General features: G+C 40.1%; 1 protein-coding gene across 6 annotated transcripts in view; it reads left to right on the forward strand.

Annotated features, from left to right (window-relative positions):
* The window catches only part of PDE1C (phosphodiesterase 1C), a 200,250-nt gene that overhangs the window by 43,559 nt on the left and 133,288 nt on the right, over nt 1-23,403 (forward strand). For 2 of the 6 annotated variants that reach the window (XM_086844083.1, XM_086844093.1), the window contains exons 1-2: nt 22,026-22,090; nt 22,647-22,749. The exons of the other annotated variants lie outside the window; for them this stretch is intronic. In XM_086844083.1, coding sequence (XP_086700209.1) covers nt 22,649-22,749 — 101 coding nt within the window. In that variant the 5' untranslated portion in view covers nt 22,026-22,090; nt 22,647-22,648. Of the gene's footprint in view, nt 1-22,025; nt 22,091-22,646; nt 22,750-23,403 lie in introns of those variants that run through there. 6 annotated transcript variants of the gene reach the window in all.

Genomic DNA, 23,403 nt, shown 5'->3' on the forward strand with positions numbered 1-23,403 from the left:
CACTGTATGCAAGTACCAGGCTACTCTGATTTAATGTGCTGCTGCATTAAAAAAAAAATTAGGTCATCTCTAAATTTTATTTCTATCTATTGCTTCCAGAAATGGAAGAAGGAGGAACCTACAATCTCCAAATTCCTGTGTGCTGTGCTGGTTTTGTCCTGTATGCCTTTTTGTTGCTGCTTAAAGTCAGTACTCAGGAGTTACTTTTTTTCCCCCAGATATACTATCTATTAAATTATATGCATTATAATATCTTCCTGGTATACAGAATAAACTTCTGTCTCCTTATCATGTAACAGATTGGAAGACATTTAAGGCTGACAAATCATTTCTTATATAGCTGTAAAGTGATATAGAAATGATAGCATCTTGAAATTTATGGGGAAAATGATTGCTTCAAGTGGTGTGTCAAATCCAATATGACAACTGGTGCAATACATTTGTGGGAAAGCTATGTTTTTGATAAAGAGAGAAATAGAATCTTACCAAGGTATCAGTTATAAACTTATTGGTAAAGTGGTGAGATCAAGGTGTGCTTTGCTTTATATTACTGGGAAGTACAGTTTAGCTTACTTGACAGATAAGGAAACTAAGGAAAAAATATGAAATATACTTTGAAATAAATGCAGTGTTATTTTACTACCTCTTATGAAACTGTCCATCTGTGCTTGTTTTCTTAAAGATCTCTATATGATTAAAAAAGGCCATGTGGGGAATTCATGTCAGAACTGGGATTAAAGTTCAGGATGAATACTGGACAGGTTTTTTGGGATGAACAACCTGTGCTTAGATGCAAACTTTGTTAGTCTTAAGCTACTTGTAAATTTGGTTTTGAATCTCATAAAACTGTTTAGGCAAACATGCATGAGGAAAAGCCAAAAGGAAGCAAGTATTTAATAATGTCAGTATCAAATTTAATTCTCCGTGTCTCCTCACCCAGCTCCATTCTCTCACCTCCCTAACTTCCTCCTATGTGTCCAAATTTGCCAAAGAGGTCCACCAGCCAGAAGTAGCAGTCTTCAGTAAGAAAAGGAGAATGAGTCCTTATATTGGTGGTCAGAGCACATACCTGTGGACAGAGTGACATGGCCTTAGGATCCTGCTCCAAGGATTATTCAAGTATTTCTCACAAAGCAGAATAACTGCAGTGGGAGAGACTGAGGAAAATATACTTCCAAGGCAGGCATGAGCTCTCTTTCAAATTTCAAAGTCTTTTCAAAAAGACTTCCTTCAAATCCCTTCATGGTGTGAGGAAGTACAAATGGAAGAGGACTTTCACATTGATCAAAATAAGCTACCCACCCCATTCCCCACAGCAGCAAGTTTGAAGGCCAAGGAGAGAACAGAGATAATAGCACCCTTTTCTTCCTTGTTTTGCAGTCTGCACATTCATTTCAGTTACAAATTCCTCTACTTTGTTTTCCAATTAAGAAAAACTTTTATTGCTTTAGACAAGCTGTCTTGATCTTCTGTGAAAATAAAACCAAATCATTGATATGTCAAGGCTATCAGCTAATAATGGCTTCTTCTTGAAAGTCATCTTCTTCTTTAAAGTCTTTGTGTTAACTTCTTCCAGACAGTATCATACAGTCATAGAATGTCCTGAGATGGAAGGGACCCACAATCGAAGTCAAATTCCTGCCCTGGAAAGCACAGCCCAAAAATCACACTATGTGCCTGAGATCATTGTCTAAAAGCTGCTTGAGCTCTGGCAGGCATGGTGCTGTGACCTCTTCCCTGGGGAGCTTGTTCTAGTGCTCAACCACCCTCTGGGCAAAGAACTTTTTCCTACTATATCACCTAAACCTCCATGGCGCAGCTTCATGCCATTTTCTTGGGTCTTATCACTGGTAACCAGAAAGAAGAGATCAGTGTTTACCACTGCACTTCACCTCAACTGGCTGGTGATGATATGTCTAATAGACTCTGAGACACAACTGGCCCTCCTGGCTGCCAGGGCACTGCTGAATCATATTAAACTTGATGTTGTCCAGGACCCTTTTCAGCAGTGCTGCTTTCCATCCCTCCAATCCAGCTTGCCCAATCCCAGGTGCAGAATCTGGCACTTGTCTTTCTAAAACTTCATGCAGTTGATGATTGGTCAGCCCTCTAACTTGTTGAGGTTTCTCTGCAGGGCCTCTCTGCCTCTGAGGGTGTAAACAGGTCCTCCCAATTCTCTATCATCATCAAACTTAGCATCTCTTCAAGTCCTGCATCAAAGTAATATATGGAGATGTTTAAAAGAACTGGGTCTAAGATAGAGCCCTGTGGAATCCCACTATGACTGGTCACCCGTCTAGTGGAGCCTCATTCATGCTTTGTGCCTGACCCACAAAGCATGCTTTGTGCCAGTTGCTTAAATATGACATTTTTACGTAGCTTTGTGCTGGACATTTTGTTGAGAAGCATCCTGTGAGAAACTGTATCAAAAGCTATACTGAAATCCAAAAAGATTATATCAACTGGCTTCCCTTGATCAACTAGCTGGATTTCCTAGTAGATATAGAGTGCTCCATATACTCTTAAAAGTACAGGTATCACCCACACTTTTCCTCCACTAAATATTATTATAGTTAGAGGATATATGCTGCTCATTTTTTCCCCCAAATTTAACACATCGACACAGCAAAAGTATGAAATATAAATACTCCTGATATGAACTGAAACTTGCAAAGAAACAAGCAAAGTCTTCATGATCATAGATGTTCTTTTGCCAGCCTTGGTTTTTATGAGGCAGAGGTAACTTGCAGCAGGATCTGATTACTGTAGGAAATACAGGTCATCATATTTAATGATCTGGAGCTGTAGATGTATTACAGCTTCCATCTGTCACTTTTGATTAATATAGAGTACTGAATTGGAATGGAAATAAAGAGCAATGTAATCAAGGACATCTGTGGTATGGGAGGTATTGGGAGCTGTTACTATCCACCATGGTTGCTGTGCACATGTCAGGATGACTTTGGCACTGTTTCCTAAGCAGGATGGTTTGGAGTTACATTAGCATGTGGCACTAAAATAGCATATTACTCCAAACATCTAGATCTTCTACCTCAAGTACACTGACATGCTCAAGACCATTTTTCAGTGACTATGAATCAACTAAGGGAGCTGAAGAGTGGCAGGATAGTGGCAGAGGGCATTTAATTCCAGGACCACTGCTGTACTGGAACAGAAATTGGACATCTGTAACACTGCAATGTTTTAATACTGTACCAGATTTATGTTTTTCTTGTCTGTCCAAAATTTGTACCATAAGGGTCTGATGACAGAGAGGAGTGTTTTTTTTCATAGTAACACTGCAATTTTTAGTATAAATTAAAAAAAAAAAGATTCTCAACATAAAGTGATGGCATTTACTTTAGCTTGATTATTCCAGAGTTTTGGTCTGCGTCTCTCCAGACCTTAAAGGTGTTGAACAGATATCAACAGAAATAATCTTTCCTTATGCTACACAGCCAAAGCAACTGAATTTTGAAATAATAATAATAATAATAATAATAATAATAATAATAATAATAATGTTGTCTCACTATGTTGTTTCAATGCTTTGTGTTCCTCTTACGTTTTTTCTATTTGCACAGAAAAATTAATCCCTGAAGTGGTAGTGTAACATTGCCTGAGACAGCTGAGACCCCCATGTCACTCCAGCAAAGGAAACAGGTTCTGCCCCTATATGTCCTGATGGTATCAGAGTACATTTAGTGCCAGGGTCAGCCAAAGCTTTGTATTTTGTGCTTCTGATGTGCCAGGAAATTCGATCCACTCAGTCCAATAGACTCAGTTTTCCCTGTCTTCTATGTGGCTAGAGGCAGGGCCTCTCTACTTCTGGTTATTCTTCCCTCTCTTGGCTTATATTCTGGTGGTCCCTTCAAGGGATGAGACATGTCATCCTCTCTTCTGTTAAGCCTAGCAGCTTGGTCATGAGAAACCGGAGCTACATTCATTCTTGCAGAATTCCTCATTACTAGTTTCTTATTTTGGCTTATGGACCCATGGTGCTAGGACAAAAGTGGGGTTTCCATCTCATCTTCTCATGTCTTCCCCATGCTCATGCAGGAAGAACCTCAGGTTGGCTTCTGGGGTGTACCCCCTCTCCATAGCTGGGGGACTTGGGCTTCTGATAGCAGAGACTCTTGTGTGTACTGATGAAACTTGGAGAAAGTCCTCTAAGCCCCTTCCTGAGTTTCTGACTCTCTTCAATCCTTCTGGTTTCTGCACATGCTCAGTCAAATCTGTTTCCACTGCTGAGATTTGGGCTTCAGTTGTGGTGTGGACAGTATCTTCATGTTTGTAGTATTCTAGTCATTAATGCCCACTGTCTCATTTCCCTCATTCCACTGCTTCATCTCAAGGATGCTTGGCCTGCATGGTGTGAGTTTGAGCCATATTAGTGTTGTACATTTAACCAGGGCTGGACTCTTGATGGTTTGGACGTCATTTGTGAAAAGAATCTCTATCACAGCCAGTTTTTATAGGCATTGAATTCCTTGCTCCATGGTGTTCCAAGGGCCTTGATGCAGCTGGAGGTCTTCTTGGCAAAATTATCTCTCCTTCAGGCTTGTTAAGAGTTGCGTCCAGAAACTGAGAGGTGTGGGCCTCCTCATGATCCCCTGGTTTATACCCACATCAGATCCCAAACACCTCTCTTCAGTACCATCCAAAACTGTATCACCTGCAGTGTTCCAAATTCAGATCAACCAGCTCACTCTCAGCTCACTGGTTCATTGGGTGAGGTCTTTCCTCAGATTGTGGAGACCTTCTAAGGATAAAGATTTAGTAACTGTTTCTGGTTTTGATTCCTCTGCTGGCTGTGAGAGTCTGCCTCCCCATTGTCATCTACTTGGAGAATGGATTTTTCTTACTTTTCCTCCTCTGGGCAGGGGTGGGCTTAGATTGCCCTTCTGGTTTGACTGCAGCGTGAGTGATTATGGTGTCTGTGGATTTGTTCTCCTTCCCTTCTGGGGGTAGGTGCTGTTGTGCATTATAATGACCAGAATGCGATAAGCAGTAGCCAGGGCACAGCACAGTGCAGTAAGGTGCTACTCTGGAGCTGCCACTGCAATTTTGTTTCAGATATTCTGCTCTTACCTCTATTCTGAATTTATTCAGGGGAAAAGTTCCAAACTATTGGGGTAGAGTATTTCTTCAGAATCTGACCTATATCCTCCAACATTCCGTGTGACTTAGGATTTTCCACCATGAGGAAAGATCGCTGGGGAACTACCCTGGAAATCTCAGCCCCATGTTTCAGGCTGTATGGAGTAGACGTAGCAGAATTAACAACAAAAATATAGTGTCTTTAACACCCAGAGGGAAATCAACATTTTCAAAAGACCTGAGGTGAAGAAGGAAGTAAAAGGCTTGGAAAAATGTTTCTGATAGATGGGAGCAGGAAGTATAATAGTTCCTCTATAATCCAGGAGGAAGCAGTTAGTGACCTGACAAGCCACTTTGATGCTCACAAATCTGTGGGATGAGATGAGATCCATCTTAGGGTATCAAGGGAGCTGGCAGAAGAGCTCACTAAGCTGCTCTCCCTCATTTATCATCAGTCCTGCCTAGCTGGGGAGGTCCCAGATGACTGGAAACTGGCCAGTGTGATGGCCATCCATAAAAGGAGCAAAATGAAGATCTAGGAACCTACAAGCCTGTCAGCTTGACCTCAGTGCCCAGCAACATTATGGGACAGTTCATCTTGAGTGCATAATACTGGACTTACAGGACAGCCTGAGAATCAGTCCTAGCCAGCATGGATTTAGGAGGGGAGAGTCCTACCCGGTCTTGTTTTAGGACCAGGTGACCTGCCTGCCTGGTGGATGAGGGGAAAGCTGTGGATGTTGTCTACCTTGACAGGCAGGTGGGGGTTGGTCTCGTCTCTCAGGCAACCATTGACAGGACAAGAGGATGCAGCCTTAAGCTGCACCTGGGAAAGTTTAGCTTGGGCATTAGGAAGAAGTTCTTCACAGAAAGAGTGATTGGGCATTGGAATGGACTGCCCAGGGAAGTGGTGGAGTCCCTGAAGGTGTTTAAGAAAAGACTGCAGTTGGCACTTAGTGACATGATCTAGTTGATAAGGTGGTGTTAGGTCATAGGTTGGACTTGATGATCTCAAAGGTCTTTTCCAACCCAGTTAATTCTGTGATTCTCAGCTGCTCCTCCAAGAGGCTGAATGCAATTATTAATAAAGCCTCAGAAGCAGCAGCCGAGACAAGGACAGCAAGGAATACATGTCCCAAATAATCCTCATTGCTTCTGATTTATTTCTACATAAGCTGATATCACTGAGTGTATCCACAAAGCAATCTGGGTTTGTGTCCCTGATCCAAAAAAGAGCCATATCTTGGGCAAATTGTACCATATGTATTAAGAGGTATTCAAGGCTAGCTGCCATAGCCTCGTTAGACTAAGAATCATGGTGACCAGTGAGTTCTGTAGGCAATAGAAAACATTTCAGTCAAAATAGTTTTTTCACTTTCTCATGTACCTTTAGCTGGATCCCAAATTTGTCTTGGTTTAAGACAATTTAATGGGATGGACTCTTGAAAACACATCACCTCCTCTTTGGTTTTAACCAATCCCTTTCCACCAATCAACTAAATATAAGGGAAAAAAATAACAATTTACTAAAAAATGAAACAGCAGCAGGCAAAAAAATAATCACTAGATATAAAACTACAGAGTCCCTGGGAACAATGGGAAAGCTAAAATGGCAGAAAAACCCCTTCCACAATATAGTGCCCTCCACAGATGATATTCTGAGAAACAAAGGTAAAATGGCAGGCAAACCTCCCCCTAGCATGGCACCCTTCGTAGATGTGTGTTCTGAGAGACAAAGGGAAAGGGTTCCCCCACTGACAAATGCAGTGGAGGCTCCCCTAATTGTTTCAGGGAAAACAGACGGAAATGGAGACCCGTCTTTGGGCCATGTAGCTGAGAGAGAGAATGAAGGAAACAACACGGTGAACAGGCCTCCATTTTTCCAAAACTCCCTTTCCCCCCAAATGAACAATGGGAGCTGGGAAAAACAAAACCTGGAAATACTATTTCTGGCCAAAAAAAATCAGTGCTGCCAGAGAGCTGATACAGGCTCTTGTGTGGCGGCTTGGTAGGCTTCCTTCCTCTCCTTCCCTGCCCCTTCCTCTGCTGGCTCTACACCAGTTCCAGACAGGGTCAACTCTGCAGTCTCCAGGCCACTGGTGTTGGTGCTGCTGTCTTGGGTCCCTGTTCTGATGAAAGACTTCCAAGCTCGGAAGAACAGTGGCCCAACCTTAACCAGCTCCAGCTTCATGCTATGGAGAGATGTTGCAAAATTCTCTCTGAAATGGTTTTGAATTATGAAATGCAGCTCCTTGGTTTGCTCCCCCTTGGGAAAAAGAATTAAAGGAAAACCAGAGGGGAGCGTCCACCCATGTTACCTCAGCTCTGACTCCCTGCAAGAACAAAAGGAGAACAGAAAGAGTCAAGAGGCAAGAGAGCTCCGCCTGAGTGTTCTGACCATAAGAAGCCTGGGCAACCCCCACCCCTATGGTTGTGTTTCCAGCTGCACTTTTGGGTCTTAAAGAGACTTTAACAATTTTGGGCACAGATAGATATGGAATGCAAAAACATTTTGGTTTACCCAGGACTGCAATTTATTCAATTCAGTAGCTGTAAAAAGTATTTCTTTTGTGACCACAGCTGGAAAAGCATCATCATCTCCTTCATACTTTATTCAGTTTTGAGGTATTAACTTTTTTATATCTAATTGTCCTAAGAGCTTTTTGCCTTATTTTATTTTTTTTTGAAGGTAAAGAGACTCATCCTGGACTTCTTAGAATTCATTACTTACAGATGCTCAACTAGAGCTGTTCGAAGTCTCTCTGAGTGGCAGTAATGTTCTTCTGATTGATCTCATAGGTCTTTGACTAAATTCTGCAAAGAATGTATAACCTCTGCCTTCTTGCTGCTTCTATGTGATTTTTCCTTTATAGCTGCAGTCAACACTGCCCCAAGTATAGCACAAGCAGCAATTTTGTCTCTCCCTTTTTTTTGCATTTTTCGCTTGGCCCATATGCTAGTAATGCAATCAGCTGTCACCTGTTCATTATCTCAATTAGTTTGTGTCCACTCCAAACTAAGAGCAGAGGGACGATTATCCAACTTCTCCAGGAGAAAAAGCAAAACATTAGCCTTACCCTGGTCATCCTGGGTAACCATTTTTTCTTTCAATGTCCCCCAGAAGGAGACAATTGGTTCCCACCAGGTGGGAGAAAGAACAGTAAAAGTTTGGTTGACCTCCCTCGGAGTAAGACAATGTGGGAAGAAGGCCATTAAAAGTTTGGTTCTGTTTGTTAAATGGCACTTTGGGTCAGAGAACAGTATCTTTTCCATGACACCGATTAAAATGTTGCAGTTCAATAGATGTATAATGTCCTCTGCTCAAATTAAAGTGCAAAGAGACCAAATGTGGGTTCAGCAATTCTGACTTTATTTTGCAAAATTAATTGTATAGCGGAGAGAAGGGAGGGGGAGAGACAGGGAGGAGAATGGAGGGAGAGAAGAAAGGAAAGAGGGAGAAGGAGAGAGATAGTGCAAGTAGAAGATAGCACCATGGATCTATCAGTCCCAGTGGTCCTTCAGTGCCCTGGAATTCTTAGTGGTGGGGTCCCTCCAATTTACTCCCTGAGTCATTTTTATTTGCATGAAGAACAAAGGTGGGAGTGACTTTCAGTTCCTCATTAACATGGGAAGTTAACAGTAGCATTAACATGAGTAGTTTTCAGTTCCTCATATAGACTGCTAGGTGAAAGTAGGAGTGGTTTTGCTGTGGTGCATGCTTGGCACTTAATTTGGAGGTCATCAGAGGTCTGCTGTGGGGATCATATACTGCAACGGAATGTTGGGGTGAAAAGTATCAGCTTTGGCCCTGCCTATGCAAACTCAGAAATTAACAGTTTAATTTAATGTGATATTATGCAGTGTGAATACGTATTAGAAGATAGCTTGTGATCTGAGGAAGAAATCTAAGAAATTTCTCTAAAGAAATCCATATATATATCTGAGAAAAAATCTGCAGTATTTCCCTTTACTATCCTTCTGCACCCTAGATTCTTTAATCTTTTCGTGCTAGGACCATTCCTAGCATTCCACCAGCTCCTTTCTGTGTGATACCAAGACCTTGCTGTTCACATTCAAGGATGTACAGGCTGTTCACAAGGATATTGCTGTAGCATCCATTCAAAAAATCTCCTCTGTCATATGCTCTTCAGGTTCATATGTAAATTTTCCTATGTGTTTTCTACATCTCCCTGCTTGAGGTCCCCACTGGTGATGGGTGAAGTACCAATATATTCTCAGCATTGGGGCTTTAAACTTAAGACTTGACGTGATACCAAGGCTCCCAAGGGTCAATGCTTTGGCTTTTTTTGTGTCCTATTCCATGTATTATTTGGTGTGGTCCAGTTTGTTCTGCACCCTGTGTTCTGTGTGTTCTTCATCTCTGCCTTGGAGACCTGTGCTCGTCTGAATTACAAATGAAAAAAGTTGGAGAGAGTTTAGGCTTCGCCTTCTCACCCGTTCCTATTCCCTCTCTCCTCATGAGTAGGTGCTAGGGGAAAGAGCTGATGCTACAACCTGCAGTCGTTCACCTGAGATTGTGATAGATGCATCAGGCACAATACAGGAGATCTTGGTCCTGCTCTGCATTTATGAACAGCAATCCCCATGAAGGGACTGCTTTCCCTTCCTCTCCAGCAAGACCTGACCAGTCCAGTCCTTACCCATAGATTGCATAGCTGTTACTGAGCCCTTCCCAATGTTATGGGACAAGTAGAAGCCTAGACAAGCCTCTGATTTTGACAACAGTTTAAGTTTAAGGAATCACTCTTGTCCATAAGTTCTAAGGATGGCAGATCAGATCTACTTATAAAAATGAATTATTTATTAAACAGACAAGTGATAACAGATAAAGATCCTAATCAGAGGTACTTAGTAATAACACAGTATAACACTAAAGAACTAATAGTAGGTTACAGCATAGCATATAATGCTGCACTATATCAAGGTACCTATAGTTAAGATCCCAGAAGAAATAGTATTGATTAGGAGCTGAATGTAACTTACTGCTGAAATGACAATATTGTACAGAGGTTCCTTCACTTAACTCCTGGACAGTAATTGCAATTTCAAAATTGCAGCAATTCGGAGGGAAGGGGATCATATTTTCCATTCCACGGGAGACTCCTGCCTTCCTTAGCAGACACCTGTTTTTCAAACCAAGACAACTGGAAAAGAATGTATTGACTAATTCTATAAGACATGATTTTGCTTTCAAAACTTTCTGTCATTTAGCACTGTTAATGACAATATGCTCTCATCTGGAGTAGTAGTGGGTATTTGTACATGGACACAGGTTTTTCAGCCAGAAGTCTTTGCAAGGTATTTGTCAATGTATGTAGAAACTCTTGTAGATTGTAGTTTTGTACAGTTAAATTTAGAAAAAAAGCTCATGTCAAGAAACTGCTTGATAGACCACGGGTAGCTGTTATTATTATTGGAAGATCCAATGTTAATTTGGTTTAAATGAGTATTTTTAACAGATTCAAACTAGCAGCAAGCAAGTCACACCTTTAGGGACTGTATGGAACAGTCCCTCAGAAAGGAGTTTGTGGCCCTCTCAGCTAGGGCTTTGTAGCCCACTTCAAGGTATCACAAGGGTGATTGCTAGCTTTCTAACACTTCTGCATTGCTGATTTTGCTAGGTGGAGGTTAAAACCACATCTTGAAATGGTTTTGGACTATTTTCTTCTTCAATTAAAAAAAAAAAAGTTTTAAGATAGTTCTAACCAATATGTCCAAGTATTTACTTCTTGAGCTGAGCTTGCAGATAATTTTATTTTTCCTTTATTAATATTTATTAATCCCTTAGTAGTCTGTACTCTGCAACTTTTCTGTTGCTCCTCTTTGTTGGTGGGTTATTTTTACTAATATTGCTTGAAGCATGTATTTTTATTACAGATGCCCAAGGCATTATTGTGTTAACTCTTTCTATGTCATTTTTTTTGGACATAGTTATGTCTCTGCTAGCAATCTGCACATATCATTGATTCACAAGTCTTCCTGGATGGGGAGATTATAAGAGTTAGGAAACAGCAATAATTATTTTACTACTATGGTGACACAGGTGATTGTTTAAAAATGCACCTATTTTATTTGGTTCAGAAATAAGAATTATATTTATTTTTATTTTTTTTTCCTTTTTATTTTTCTGGAAAAAGTGATGTTATGTAAATTAATACTTCAGGGCTCCATACTGTACTTCTAGGGAGAAAATTCTCAAGAGAAGCTGGCATCAAGAGAGCAGTCTAGTCTAGGCATCCTGCTAGACATGCAGTCATGTGACTACTTCCAGTTGAATACCAGAGTCTGGTCTTCCTGCCATGGTGGGAACTGATTCTTTTTTTAGAAGATAAATGCTTCATGCTTTTAAGAAGACACTCCACATCTGGCAACACTGGGCTCAAAGAGGCAACTGTTCGGGTTAAAACACAATCAATATTTATACCAGTAAATATTGCAGATGCTGAAAAATGTTGATGCTGAAAATTACTCTAGATCAAGTTCCCACAGGATTCTGCAAGTATATTTGGAGTAAAATGGCTAGACAGGTTTTGAGCAGACTTGTCTTTTTGGGTAGTGTGTAGATCTAAGTATGTGCTTAGTTGCCTGAAATCAGTAGGAACCTTTCTATGAACTGTGTTAGCTAATTATATTTGAAAATGAAACACACACAGTGGACACTTACCTAGGTTCATGGTTGAAGGCTAATTCCAGGGTACTTAATGAATAAGTGTTTCCAGAAAATGACTGTTCAATTTAGTTGGTAAGTGCTGCTGTGTGCCTTTGTGTGAAACAACCAACTCATGGCACTAGCTCCTGAGCAATAAATAATTATGTGTATTCTACTTCAAATAGACTTCAGGGAGCTTGTATTCTACTTCAAATAGACTTCAGGGAGCTGGAGGCTTGTTTACTGATATATGCAGGCAGATTTGCTTTACCTTTGAACTCCTGGGTATTACTTTCAGATATTTCAGTAAATAATTAGAGACTATCATCCTGTTAATATAAGACTTAGAATCATAGGATTGTTTGCATCAAAATATGATTGCGTCCTAACCCCTCTACCCTGTGCATGGGCACCTTCCACTAGACAAGGTGGGTCAAATGATTTATAGTCCAGAAAGCCAACCATATGCTGGGCTGCATCATAAGAAACATAGCCAGCAGGTTGAGTGAGATGATTCTGTTCCTCTACTCTGCTTCCATGGGACCCTACCTGGAGTACTGTGTTGAACCCTGGAATTCTCAAGCACAGGAAGCATATGGACCTGTTGGAACAGGCCCAGAGAAGGGTCACAAAAATGATCAGAGGGGTGGAGCACCTCTCTTATGAGGAAAGACTGAAAGAGCTGGAGTTGTTCAGCCTGGAGAAGAGGAAGCTCTGGGGAGAACTTGTGGCCTTTTAGTACTTAAAGGGGGCTTATAAGAAAGATAGGGTCACACTTTTCAGTCCATGTTGTAAGAAAAATTTTCTGTCATAATATTGATAGAATTGACCCAATGAATTGTTGCAGCAAAATACTTTTTCTAGGCTCTGATTAAAAGCATAAGTCAAAATTTGTCAAATTGTTTGAGTTAGAATTGCTTCTGCTGCATCTGTTGCAGTACACTTCATAAAGGAGTATAGAGCTGCTAGAGTGAAGGTGAAGCTGGTGATTTCCTCTTCTTTCTGGCCAAACATACAGCCAAGAAATTACTTCTAGGAGCCTTTGGATAGTTATAAGTCATTGCCATGAAAGAGACTCTGGAGAAGGTACCAATTTGAAATAAGAGACACCTGGTAATCAGCTGCATGTCAGAGCCATTTAATGTGTTTGCAATACATTCACTGGTCTTTGAGGCATTTAAGACAATTTAATTGTGACTAAAGGTTTTAAATACTGCATGGAATTTGTTTAACACATATAGGCTAGGATTTCATGCTTCATGAATTTACAATGAATCCAGTTTCTGCCAAGATTCACAAAGAGGTTTATTAATTTTGGTTGGTTTTACAGTGGATGCATTACAGACAGGCCAAATCTAAGCACTGTTTTATTGGCACAACAGGCCTTAAATCATGCCTATATACTAAGGGGTGCCAGTGAATACTTATAATACAATATTTGCAAAGTCCATGGGTAATATATTTAGCTAAAAAAATATCAACACAAGAATTATTTGAGCAAAAGACTGAATAAATCTGTTTCATACTGATGCTGGACATGGAAATGCCTCATGGTAGCAGGAGCAATAACTAAAATGGGATACTGCATGAAAAGGAAATGTAATTTCCAACTTCTTTCCTTCCTAATATCAGTTTCACCAGTTTTGAATGAATGTGTGGAAATTAAACCAAATGATTAATGTCAGACCCTATTTCTTGGCTTTGTACTAGTATGCACATTATCTGTTCTGGTTGCTAAGCTGAGTAGTCTAACATGGAAAGAGATTAATATCTCTGAAGATCTCTCATGAAAGACCTTGGTGTGCCATATGGTCTATAGGATGCAGTATGAAAACAGCTTTGTCACATATCCACAAGTTTTCTCAAATTGTTGGCATGTATCAGAGTTGCATAGGGCTGTTTGTGTACTTTTATAGTGTCTCTTTTTAATTTTTTGGTGCTAACCTTTTTGATCTTAACGTTCTTGTGTCCATTCTCATGCTTTTACTCAAAACCCCACACATATGCATATACACAGATATAATTTTAGCTTCTGTGCAGATGGTAACAACTGACATAAAGAAAAATCACAATTTGAGTCTTGATAAACATTTAAAACCATGGAAATCATGGTTTTAAAAGCAATAATAATCCTTTTAGGAAATACTCAGGGCTGGGTTATGATGGTGGCAGATACTTCTTGCATATAAATCAAATATTTACTGACTGGTGAACCAATTGCTGCTAAATATATCTTTTAATAGTCAAGGTAGCAGGGGAGAATGACACACATTAAGGCACGAATGAAGCTAGTAGATACTTCTTTGGACTGCACAGTTCATATGGATTTATGACACTGAATTATATTTATCTGAAGGAAAGACATACAACCCACTTCTCTCTCAAAGATAGTTCTGTTCCTTAAGGACAACAGTGTAATAGCTTCTTGATTCAGAAGTGATTCAATTGTAGTCTTCTTTCTTATTAAAATACCTCTCCAGGCTGATTTTTTTTTTAATGCTGTGGTATGTACCATAAAATACTTTCATTTTTCTCAGGTGTAACCTAGTAGTTTCATAAACCACTTGTGCAGAGTTCCAAAAATCTTTTCATGTCAGAGATGTAGTGATTGTACTTGAGAGCTCTTCAAAACATAGTTTTCCATTTTTGCCCCTTTATATAAGTTTACCCCTTCCTACTACATTGCAGACACAATTTTTTGTCTATATGTGAAAGTACACAGATTTTGATGTGTTGGACCCATATGGTAAAATTGAGGCATCTGAAGATGACATTCATAGTTGCTGCTCTGGATATTCTTGCACAGGATTTGGCTGAGGCCTTTCTACATATTTTCTATTGCTTTGGACATGCAGGTGAACAGTGACATTGAAAGTGTGCAAAAATGGTGGGAGTCCAGCCTGTAAGGGAGGAGTCTGGGGAGTATCCTTTGCCAAATCAAAACTTTACCAATAAGCTGTGAGAGGGAGATTAGTGATGGTGATTCACTTATACTGTGTATAGGAAACATTATCCTAATAATTTTTCCCTGACCTTTCCTGCACTGCTGCTGTCTATTGCTTCCATTCTTAAATTCTTAAATCCATTCAGTGGTGACCAGATTTGCACTAATGTGCAGTGAAAATGGGGAAACAGGTTAGATGAGAGTGTGGACAAAATGTTGCTGAAGTCTGACTTAATGGGTCTAATTTAAATGAAAATTTAAATGAATATTGCAGGAATTAGCTTAAATGAGTGTTTAGGAATATTACTTGTTCTTCCTGTGCAGGATTAGTCATGAAGTATGACTTAGCAGATTTTTAGTTATTGATAACTTTTGGTGTTGCCAGTGAAATGCCTTAAGTGATGAATATTATGGATGAAGTGGAGGTTGTAAATAATTTGTGATCTTCTGGCAATGCTTTGAAAAATAATTTTAAAACCTGTCCTTATAGATGCAGAATGAACCCTATGATTTTTAGATAATATGCTGCACAATTTATTCTAAACATCCAATGGAAGTGTAAGAATTTTAAGTCAGTGAGTTTCTTTTACAATGTGAGCCTGTACCATTGAGAGGTTGATAAACAAAAGGCAAATGGGAGGCTTTAAATCTTGTGCTATTACTAAAGCTATTTATTATATTATATATTATTAAGATGTACTCAGGGCCTGTTCGTTTCCTTTTGGTCTTGTGGCAAATTGTTCCTCTAAAGGTAAGGTTTGCTGTTGTTTTTTTTCCCCTGGCATTTACCTCTGATAACTAACAGAGTATTGCAATTATTTTTAGCCTTCCTTTTGCTCTGTTGAAGCAACAGATTCCTTAGGGTTTTCATGAGGGAGCACAAGTAGGGAAGACAGGTCAGCTGTGGCAGTGAAGAGTGCTGTCAAAGCTAATTTACCATATACCCTCATTTTATTTTTAATCATGTCTGATTTCACTGCAGCTCTCTGTTCCACTGCCTGTTTTCCAAAAAAAACTGAAATGGAGGCTTTCAAGAACTCCAAATGTGGTAGATCTACCCCATTTGTGTGATCACAGGAAGCGGATTGAGGAAGAAAGAGACCAGGTTAATCAGTCATGATCCAATGTTATAAATAGGTGTTGCTTTTTACTTACTTTTTCTTATACTTTCCTCTGACACACTGCTGAGTGCAAACTACTGAGAGCAGATAATAATCTTCTATTTTGTGTATCACTTCAGTAAAAGGTCCCTGTACATCGTAGATACCTGCATCTTTCTGATGATGGTGTTCTGGGCTCTCTGGTTTCAGAGCAATATGGTCTTGCATTTTGCAGTGTGGTTTTGTATTTTTCTTCTACTTTCTCCTTCCACTTCTGTCCAGTGCATGCTATTCATAGAAAAACAAAGGACATGTTAATTTAATTGGGGATTTTGAAGTAGAAAAGCATCTACATAAGGTCCTGAAACTAACATTTGTTACTTGGTCTGCAGTCTGCCAGAGATGGTTATTTATAAAACCTGACTTGGCTATCTCTGCCAACAAAGGCAAGTAGAGTAATCAGGGGTGGCTACCTATCCCCCCCAGAAGACAGCAGATAAGGAGAAGATAAGGAGAAGGGAAACTCGGGCTCCCTAGTCTCAAATTGTGATGGTAATGCAAAATGGCAGCTGGGGAATCTTCTCTTTGTGCAGCAACTCTGCAGATTTTAAAAACAGCAGTGGAGAAATTTGAGATCTGGTTTACAAATGACTCCCATACAATTTTAAGTTGATAAAATTACTTTATATATATTCCATGATAGATTTGTTTCCTAACTCCACAGAGGATAATATATGATGTATAGTAGTTTCTGTCTTAACTCTAACAAGACCTAAATGTATATATGAAATGTAACATTTTCATAGTACAGGGGGCAGTATTGGCCTGTGTAATATAATGTGGTTTGTGAAGAGAGACAGTCTAGTGAAAACCCTCCCACTTCCATCTCTCAAACATATGAGCAGCAATTAAAAAACCCTTTGAGACAGCTTCATGCTTGTTTTGAATAAACTTCCGTATTTACTCAATTCCTTTGAAGATGTGAAGGATTACTTGGGGCTGGGAACTCTGTGAGAAAGCTGTATAGAGTCTTCAGGTCCTCAAAATTCTCTACTTTGGCCTCACTGGATTTTGGTGAAAAAGGGAAAAACTAGAAAACTAGTCTTGTTTATTTGCCTAATTAGGTATTTCTTTTGAAGAATTAGTTGCTTGGATTACTACTCACATCTAACCTCTTTTGTACAGATCTTTCATAGCTGAGTTTTCAAGCTCTCCTCTTTCTTTTTTTGCAAAGCATTTTATAAAGCTCCTCTTGCTTAAGCATCACACTTCATTCATGCCTTTTCCTTAAACTGCCATGTATAGTAATTCTAGTGCTGTGGAGGTCATTAAAGAAGAACAGATTTTCAAAATTGCCCCTCAAGAGCGAGGTCCTTTTGTCAAAGTTGCAGTACTCTGAGTGAGTACAATAGGAATATTTTTGTTACTATCACAATACCATGGCTTAAGTAATGACTGTAGATATCATCAGCATGGATATTTTCTCATGTTGGTAAGCTTCCTAAGTTGAAGAAAGTTTCTTCATGTTTTTTAAAATCTGTCTTCAAGAAAGCAGCAACTCTGAGTCAAAAGGGAAAGACCACAAAAGAGGTATGCTTTTGTCTTGCTAACAATATTTTTTATAATATTTGACAGAAAACTTCTTTCCAGTCAACAGGCTTTTAATCAACAACTTGATTGACTTGACTCAATAGAAGTTTAAATGAAAAACACCTTTCCACCAAATTAATCAGTGTCTTTTTTTTGGTGCTAATTATTTTACTGTTAATTTTGTAAGTTTTTTGTTTAATTTCTTAAAACAGGTAGATAGAAAGCTAAGATTTCTTAAGAAATCTTAAGATGTCTTTATCTAATACTGCTGCTTGAAATTCCCTACAGTATGACTAGTCCTGGTGGCAGTCTGAGGCTAACACATTATTAAGATGCAGGGAATGCTGCAGTATTCTTAGTGTCTTATCTCCTTGTGTATCAGTACTTACCCATCCATATATACCTAGTTCACCATTTTTGAAACTTTTTGAAAGTGTGGCATTGCCTGTGTCAGCTGTGTCTGTGCTACTTTTGGACAGAAAGGCTAAAAACCTTAATTACTGAGAGTAATAGGAATCACAATTCCCCAGCCCTCAGAAAACTGGATGAGTGCTTATAATTAGTTAGTAGTCTCTTCAGCTGCTACTCCTTGGCTATCTTTAGTTCTTGCAGCCTTTTATTCCAGCTCTCACTCATGGTGGTATTAAGGGCTGTGTGGCTACAGTGTGAGTCAGTTGCCATCAAAACCTAAAGTCTAACCTTGGGCAGAAAAAGAGATTAAATTACACTTAATTTCACTTAAACTACTGTTTAAGAAGTACTAGATCTAATTTAATAAAACTAAAAAGTAGAAGGGTCTAAATATCTGCCATCACTCTCTTATACCTCAACGTGAAGGATAAATAGGGCCTATGAAATTCAGTAGCCTAGTTGAACATCTCTCCCTCCTAACTCCCTTCCAAATAAAACAAACAAAAAGTTCTTTTTAACTGAAAAAGGAGCAAGAAGCTATTTCCTGCTAGGATAAAGACTGGGCAAAATCTGCCTAGTTTATTTTGGCATTAGCAGAATTAGAAGACATGTCAGTGTTTTACAACTCTTGGAATATAGAATTAGCAAAGCATTTTGGAATATGTTACTGGCTGACTCATCACACTGACATAATTGAAGTTCAGGGATCCAACTCAGATTTACAATAAAGAAAAAAACCACAAATACTCTGCTTCAGTTTTGGTTGGAGGTGTTAGTGGTAAGAGAATAAAATATTATTTATTTATACAAGGATTATTTATATATTTATTATTTATACAAGGACAAGCATATGAATATACTGTAGTTGTACTAATTATAGAACTTGCTTCAATGTTTCAATGTTCACACAGGCAATATGTAGGAATTACAGTAGATAACATGTCAATACCCTTCCAGTATCTCATGCTACTCCTTCAGCATGGGGTAGATTCTCTGTTTTTGTCGCAATCCAGCAAGGACTTTAGATTAACTTTGCTCATGCTCACTGAAGTGCCACTTCTGGCTTGGAAGCATTTTAGGATGCATTTCAATGGGCCTTTTGAATGTTACTGCTATACCTACTTAGCTCTGATGAAAGTAAGGAAGTCTCTGAAATTTCTCACTGTTTTTCTATTCTTTGTTTAAAAAATGCAAAAAAAAGAAACTATAGCTGTCTTTAAGAATGTTTGCTGCTGAGAAGTTTCACATGAGGACAGAGTCTAATTTGCCACCATGTATATCAGAGGTGGCTTTGACTTCTCCTTGGATTATACATGAAGTACTGAGTGCAGACCTACTCCTGCACTCCCTGGTATTTTGACTGTTTTACAGTGATGCCTGCCCTCATGGCGGCACAGTGTGGATTCTGCTCTTCTCAGATGCCTTTTACCACCTCTCTGCTGTGTGTCAGCATCCTGCTACATCATCAGTCCTTCAGAACTGAAATAAATACTTGTAATTAAGATCCTTCCTGCACAGGGATCAATCTAAAGGCTTTTAACTTGGATGCCACTACTGTCCTCAACTGAGGAAGTGGAGGAGAAGAGGGTGGAGCCCCCATTTGCCCAAATCTCTGTGCTGTGATAAAGGAAACAATCAGTGTAGGGTATAATTGGCTTGCCTGGGACGTCAATCTCTCCCTCCCATTGCTCTTCATCCCTTGCTGTCACTGACAGTGCTCACCTAGTGACCTAGAAAGGGAATATCTGAGCTGGCTGAGGTGGGTGTCTCAGCTCTTCTCCTACAGGCAAGCAGAGGAGGCAAGAAGGCTGCTTTAGGGGCTGAGGAAAGAGTCATCCTGTGCTGGACCTCATGCCAGGTAACAGAGAAGCATAGGGAAATCCAGTCTCTGAGTCAAGCTAAACCTGTTTGAAGGTAACAGTGGTGTCCTGGACCTCTCCTGAAACTTCTAAGGGATAGGTTGTGGATGTGCTTGGATACAAAGAATTAATAGGATTAGTTCAGTTGGTTAGAGCATGGGGCTTCTAATACCAAGGTTGTGGGTTTGCTCCCCATATGGGCCATTCACTTCAGAGTTTGACTCAATGATCCTTGCGTGTCCCTTCCAATTCAGTATACTCTGTGATTCTGTGATTCCAGGGATAAAGTTTGTGCAGTGTTGCTTCAGCCATAGGGGCTTGCAGGGGTACATACATAGTGCTATCTGCCCTACCTACCCTTGGTCATCACCTGCGTAAGATTGAACAGAGGTTTATGACAGGCAGGTGGACTTTTGCTCATCTGAGCTCCCCTCTGCTTTAAAGACATGGCAAATCCACTGGGAGGTGTCTTACTGCTTGTATCCATCAAATGACAGTCAAGCTCCTTAAATGGAGTGAAACCAAATGGTGCCATTTGGTTGCCTACAACTTGTTGCCTCAATGCAACAATGAATGTGAGAACTGAAAGAGTGCTGCTTACTTGGCCTGTAAACTTTGCCTTCTTGAAAGTTACTCTCTCACCATGAGGTGAGCCATAAGTTTAAGGACAGAGCAACCAATATGATATTTATTCATGACAGATACTTATGGCACGAGTTCATAACATTTTACAGTTGCTGTCTTGGTGTTTGCTATTTTGATGGCATCTGTCACAAAAGCAGACCACCAGGACTTAAACAAGAAAGGGAATCCCACACTTGAGCTCAAACCTAGTGCTACCAATATTCTGCATTCCCATTTCCCACTGTTACTTCCTCTGTACCTTAAAATCAAATGTGTGAAGAAGAAAGACAACATATTTTGCAACTACTTTACTTATCACCAAAAGACAGCGAGGTGTGCAACATGTTTAGTGGTGGGCATCAGTGTAATGGAAAGTAGCACAAGCAGTGAAGAATGGCACTGTGTTCTGTTATCACTACAGCAGGAATGTAAGAGGATGATATGCTCCAAACTTTTGTCAGGAAATGGTTTGCCATGTCTGCTTGTGCAGTGCTTTGTATCATTCAAAAGAGGTTCCTCAGAACAAGCATACTGGCTTGCCCTTTGTAATCCTCAAGGGGAAAGAGGACCACCTAGAGAATTATTCATGTTTTTACCTTCCTTAAGTTGTCTCTTTTCTTTGAATGTGTACCAACTTGACTCAGCTGCTTTCTGGTTATATTTGAGAATCTTACTCCACTGCAGAGATCTGGACATAGTTAACAATTTCAGCAGCACTCTAACCGGGTAACTCCTTAAGAACTACTCCTAGGAAAGGGTTGAAACTTCTTAGAGTGATGGCTGATACAATTTGGCATGCAGCAATGGGAAGGATAACATTCATTATACAAAGAGCTTTCTGAAAAAAACCATCAAATACTTCAGAGACCTGCTTTGGACCTAGCACCACAGACATACTCTTGTATGCTACTGCAGAGAAGAGGTGACCTTCTCCAGGTCACAAGCTACCTGAGTGTCTGAGGTGCTAATTCTTTCACTACAGGCTCTGCTTCTTAAAAGACAGCTTTTGCAATATGCAACAAAATGTGTTAAGGCTAAGACAATATTTTGACAGTTATTTTCCCTCTGCTCTGATGGCTTTGGCTGAAAGCACCACATCAGTAACATTAGCTAAAGAGAAGTGTGCACACATCTTGGCAGAGTTTGAGAGATGACTGATTGGGCTGGTGCAATGAAAGAAATCCTTGTTCTTCCTTGTGCTCAGAGCATGAGCCCTGCAGGTGTAGAGAGGCATGTCCCCGGGGATCAGTATGGGGATGCTCCAGGGGAGCCAGAGGCAGGAATTCTATTGCAAAACTGAGTTTTAACCTCCACTGTGCAAACCTCTTATTCAAAGAAGCTGATACATCTATGACTAATGTGTTGGACTTGATCTCTCTTCAGTGTACTGACTTCCCTTCTGAGCATTTTCAAGCATTGGCACTTTACTGATTTGTTTATTTTAAAAGTGGATTTTGTCCCTGTTGGAGCCTTTCAGCCCCTGCTGTGCGTCACTCTCTCAGGAGAGCACACTGACTGCAATGAAGTAGATAGCTGTTTGCCAGAAGTGAGTGGCTCACTTTCTGTTATTTCTCCTTTATTTTTTTTAGTCAATGATTTTTCTTGGTTGGGTTTTTAATCAAAGCCAGTCTTTCTCCAATAGCCTGTTCTCCCTCATGTGTCTGTGAATGTGTGTGCACCTGGGAGAGAGGGAAGCAAAGAGGGAAGCACAGAGTGAAACAGTTCTTGGGCTATGTTGACAGACGAATTCTTCCTCAGTTGTCAGATTTCAAGCCTGTCGGCAGTGCTGCTGGTAAGTAGGAAAAAATACGGCTAGGGAGGGGAGGGTGAGGCTGACCTGGTGGGGACTAGACTGAAAATGGCCTGTGAACTGCCCCTTGCACAGCGACAGACAACGTGGTAAGGCAGAGCTGCAGCCTTAGGAACCCCTGCAGCCGTCAGACTCCCCACAGCAGCCCCTGCATACACAGCTCACTTGTCAGCAAGGGATTTTCCTCCCCTCCTCCCTTGATAAAGATCCCTCAGCTGCTATTATGGGTTGTATCCTTGGCTTATTGTAAAAGCAAAACGAACCAAAAAACAAAGGGAAAAAATCTGCGTGGTTTTGCAATCTGGAGATGAGCCTTTGATCCTCTCGCCCAGCCCGAGGATGGTGGCACGCTGGCACAGCTGCCCCCTGCGTACACCTGAGCTCTCCAGGGCTGCCCACACAATTCTGTTTGCAGAAGGGGGGAGAAGTGTGTGCCAGAAATGTTAACTGCTCCCCACCAGCATTAAAGGTGGAGAGCGTGCATGTGTGGAGACAGCAGCCGTCCTTACAGAGCTTTAACCAAAGTGGTAACCTGCAGCTATGGAGTCACCGACTAAGGAGATTGAAGAATTTGAGAACAACTCTCTGAAATACCTACAGCCAGAGCAAATAGAGAAAATCTGGCTCCGTCTCCGAGGCTTGTAAGTAGTACTGTTTCTTTTCATCTCCTTCAATTTTCTCCCACTGTCAAAATTATTGTGGCACTTTATTTTTTCTTTCTTGCTGTACCTTCAAAATCTCCCAGCAGTTTCCACACCTGTTCTCCATAAATAAAGTTACTTGATCTTAGCAAAAGATCCATTTACTTCCTTAAATTGAACTGCTTCTTACATTGAACATTTGCCAGTGGAAATGTAGAAATGCCATTAATGAAGCATTTTAAGATATAAGCAGTTACTGGAATGCTAATTACTTCAGGTGTTATACTAGAAAAGTTTTGTTATAGCCTATAGTTATGGGTACTTAATTGAATCCTCTGCTTTCAATAATCTTACCCTTAGCTGCAGCTTAGAGACTTTTTCCCCACTGCAATATACACCATTCCTAGCGCTGGCATGATACATAAGGACAAAACAGGAAGAGAAGGCACAACTGGAAAACATTTCCAATAGCATTTGCAATGGCAACAAATTCATCTTTCACTGATTTGATTGTACTTATTAATTTATGTTAAGCCTGACTTGCCATGAGATGACTGTATACTGCCTTCTGAGTAGAAAAAAGTATCTGTGCTTAAAGAACCTGACACTGCAGAAAAGAAAAAGCTGTAGTGTCTGCCTAGCTAATTTAAAAAC

This window comes from Cyanistes caeruleus, chromosome 1 (assembly GCF_971803275.1).
Source record: "Cyanistes caeruleus chromosome 1, bCyaCae1.hap1.1, whole genome shotgun sequence".
Classification (NCBI taxonomy): Eukaryota; Metazoa; Chordata; class Aves; order Passeriformes; family Paridae; genus Cyanistes; species Cyanistes caeruleus.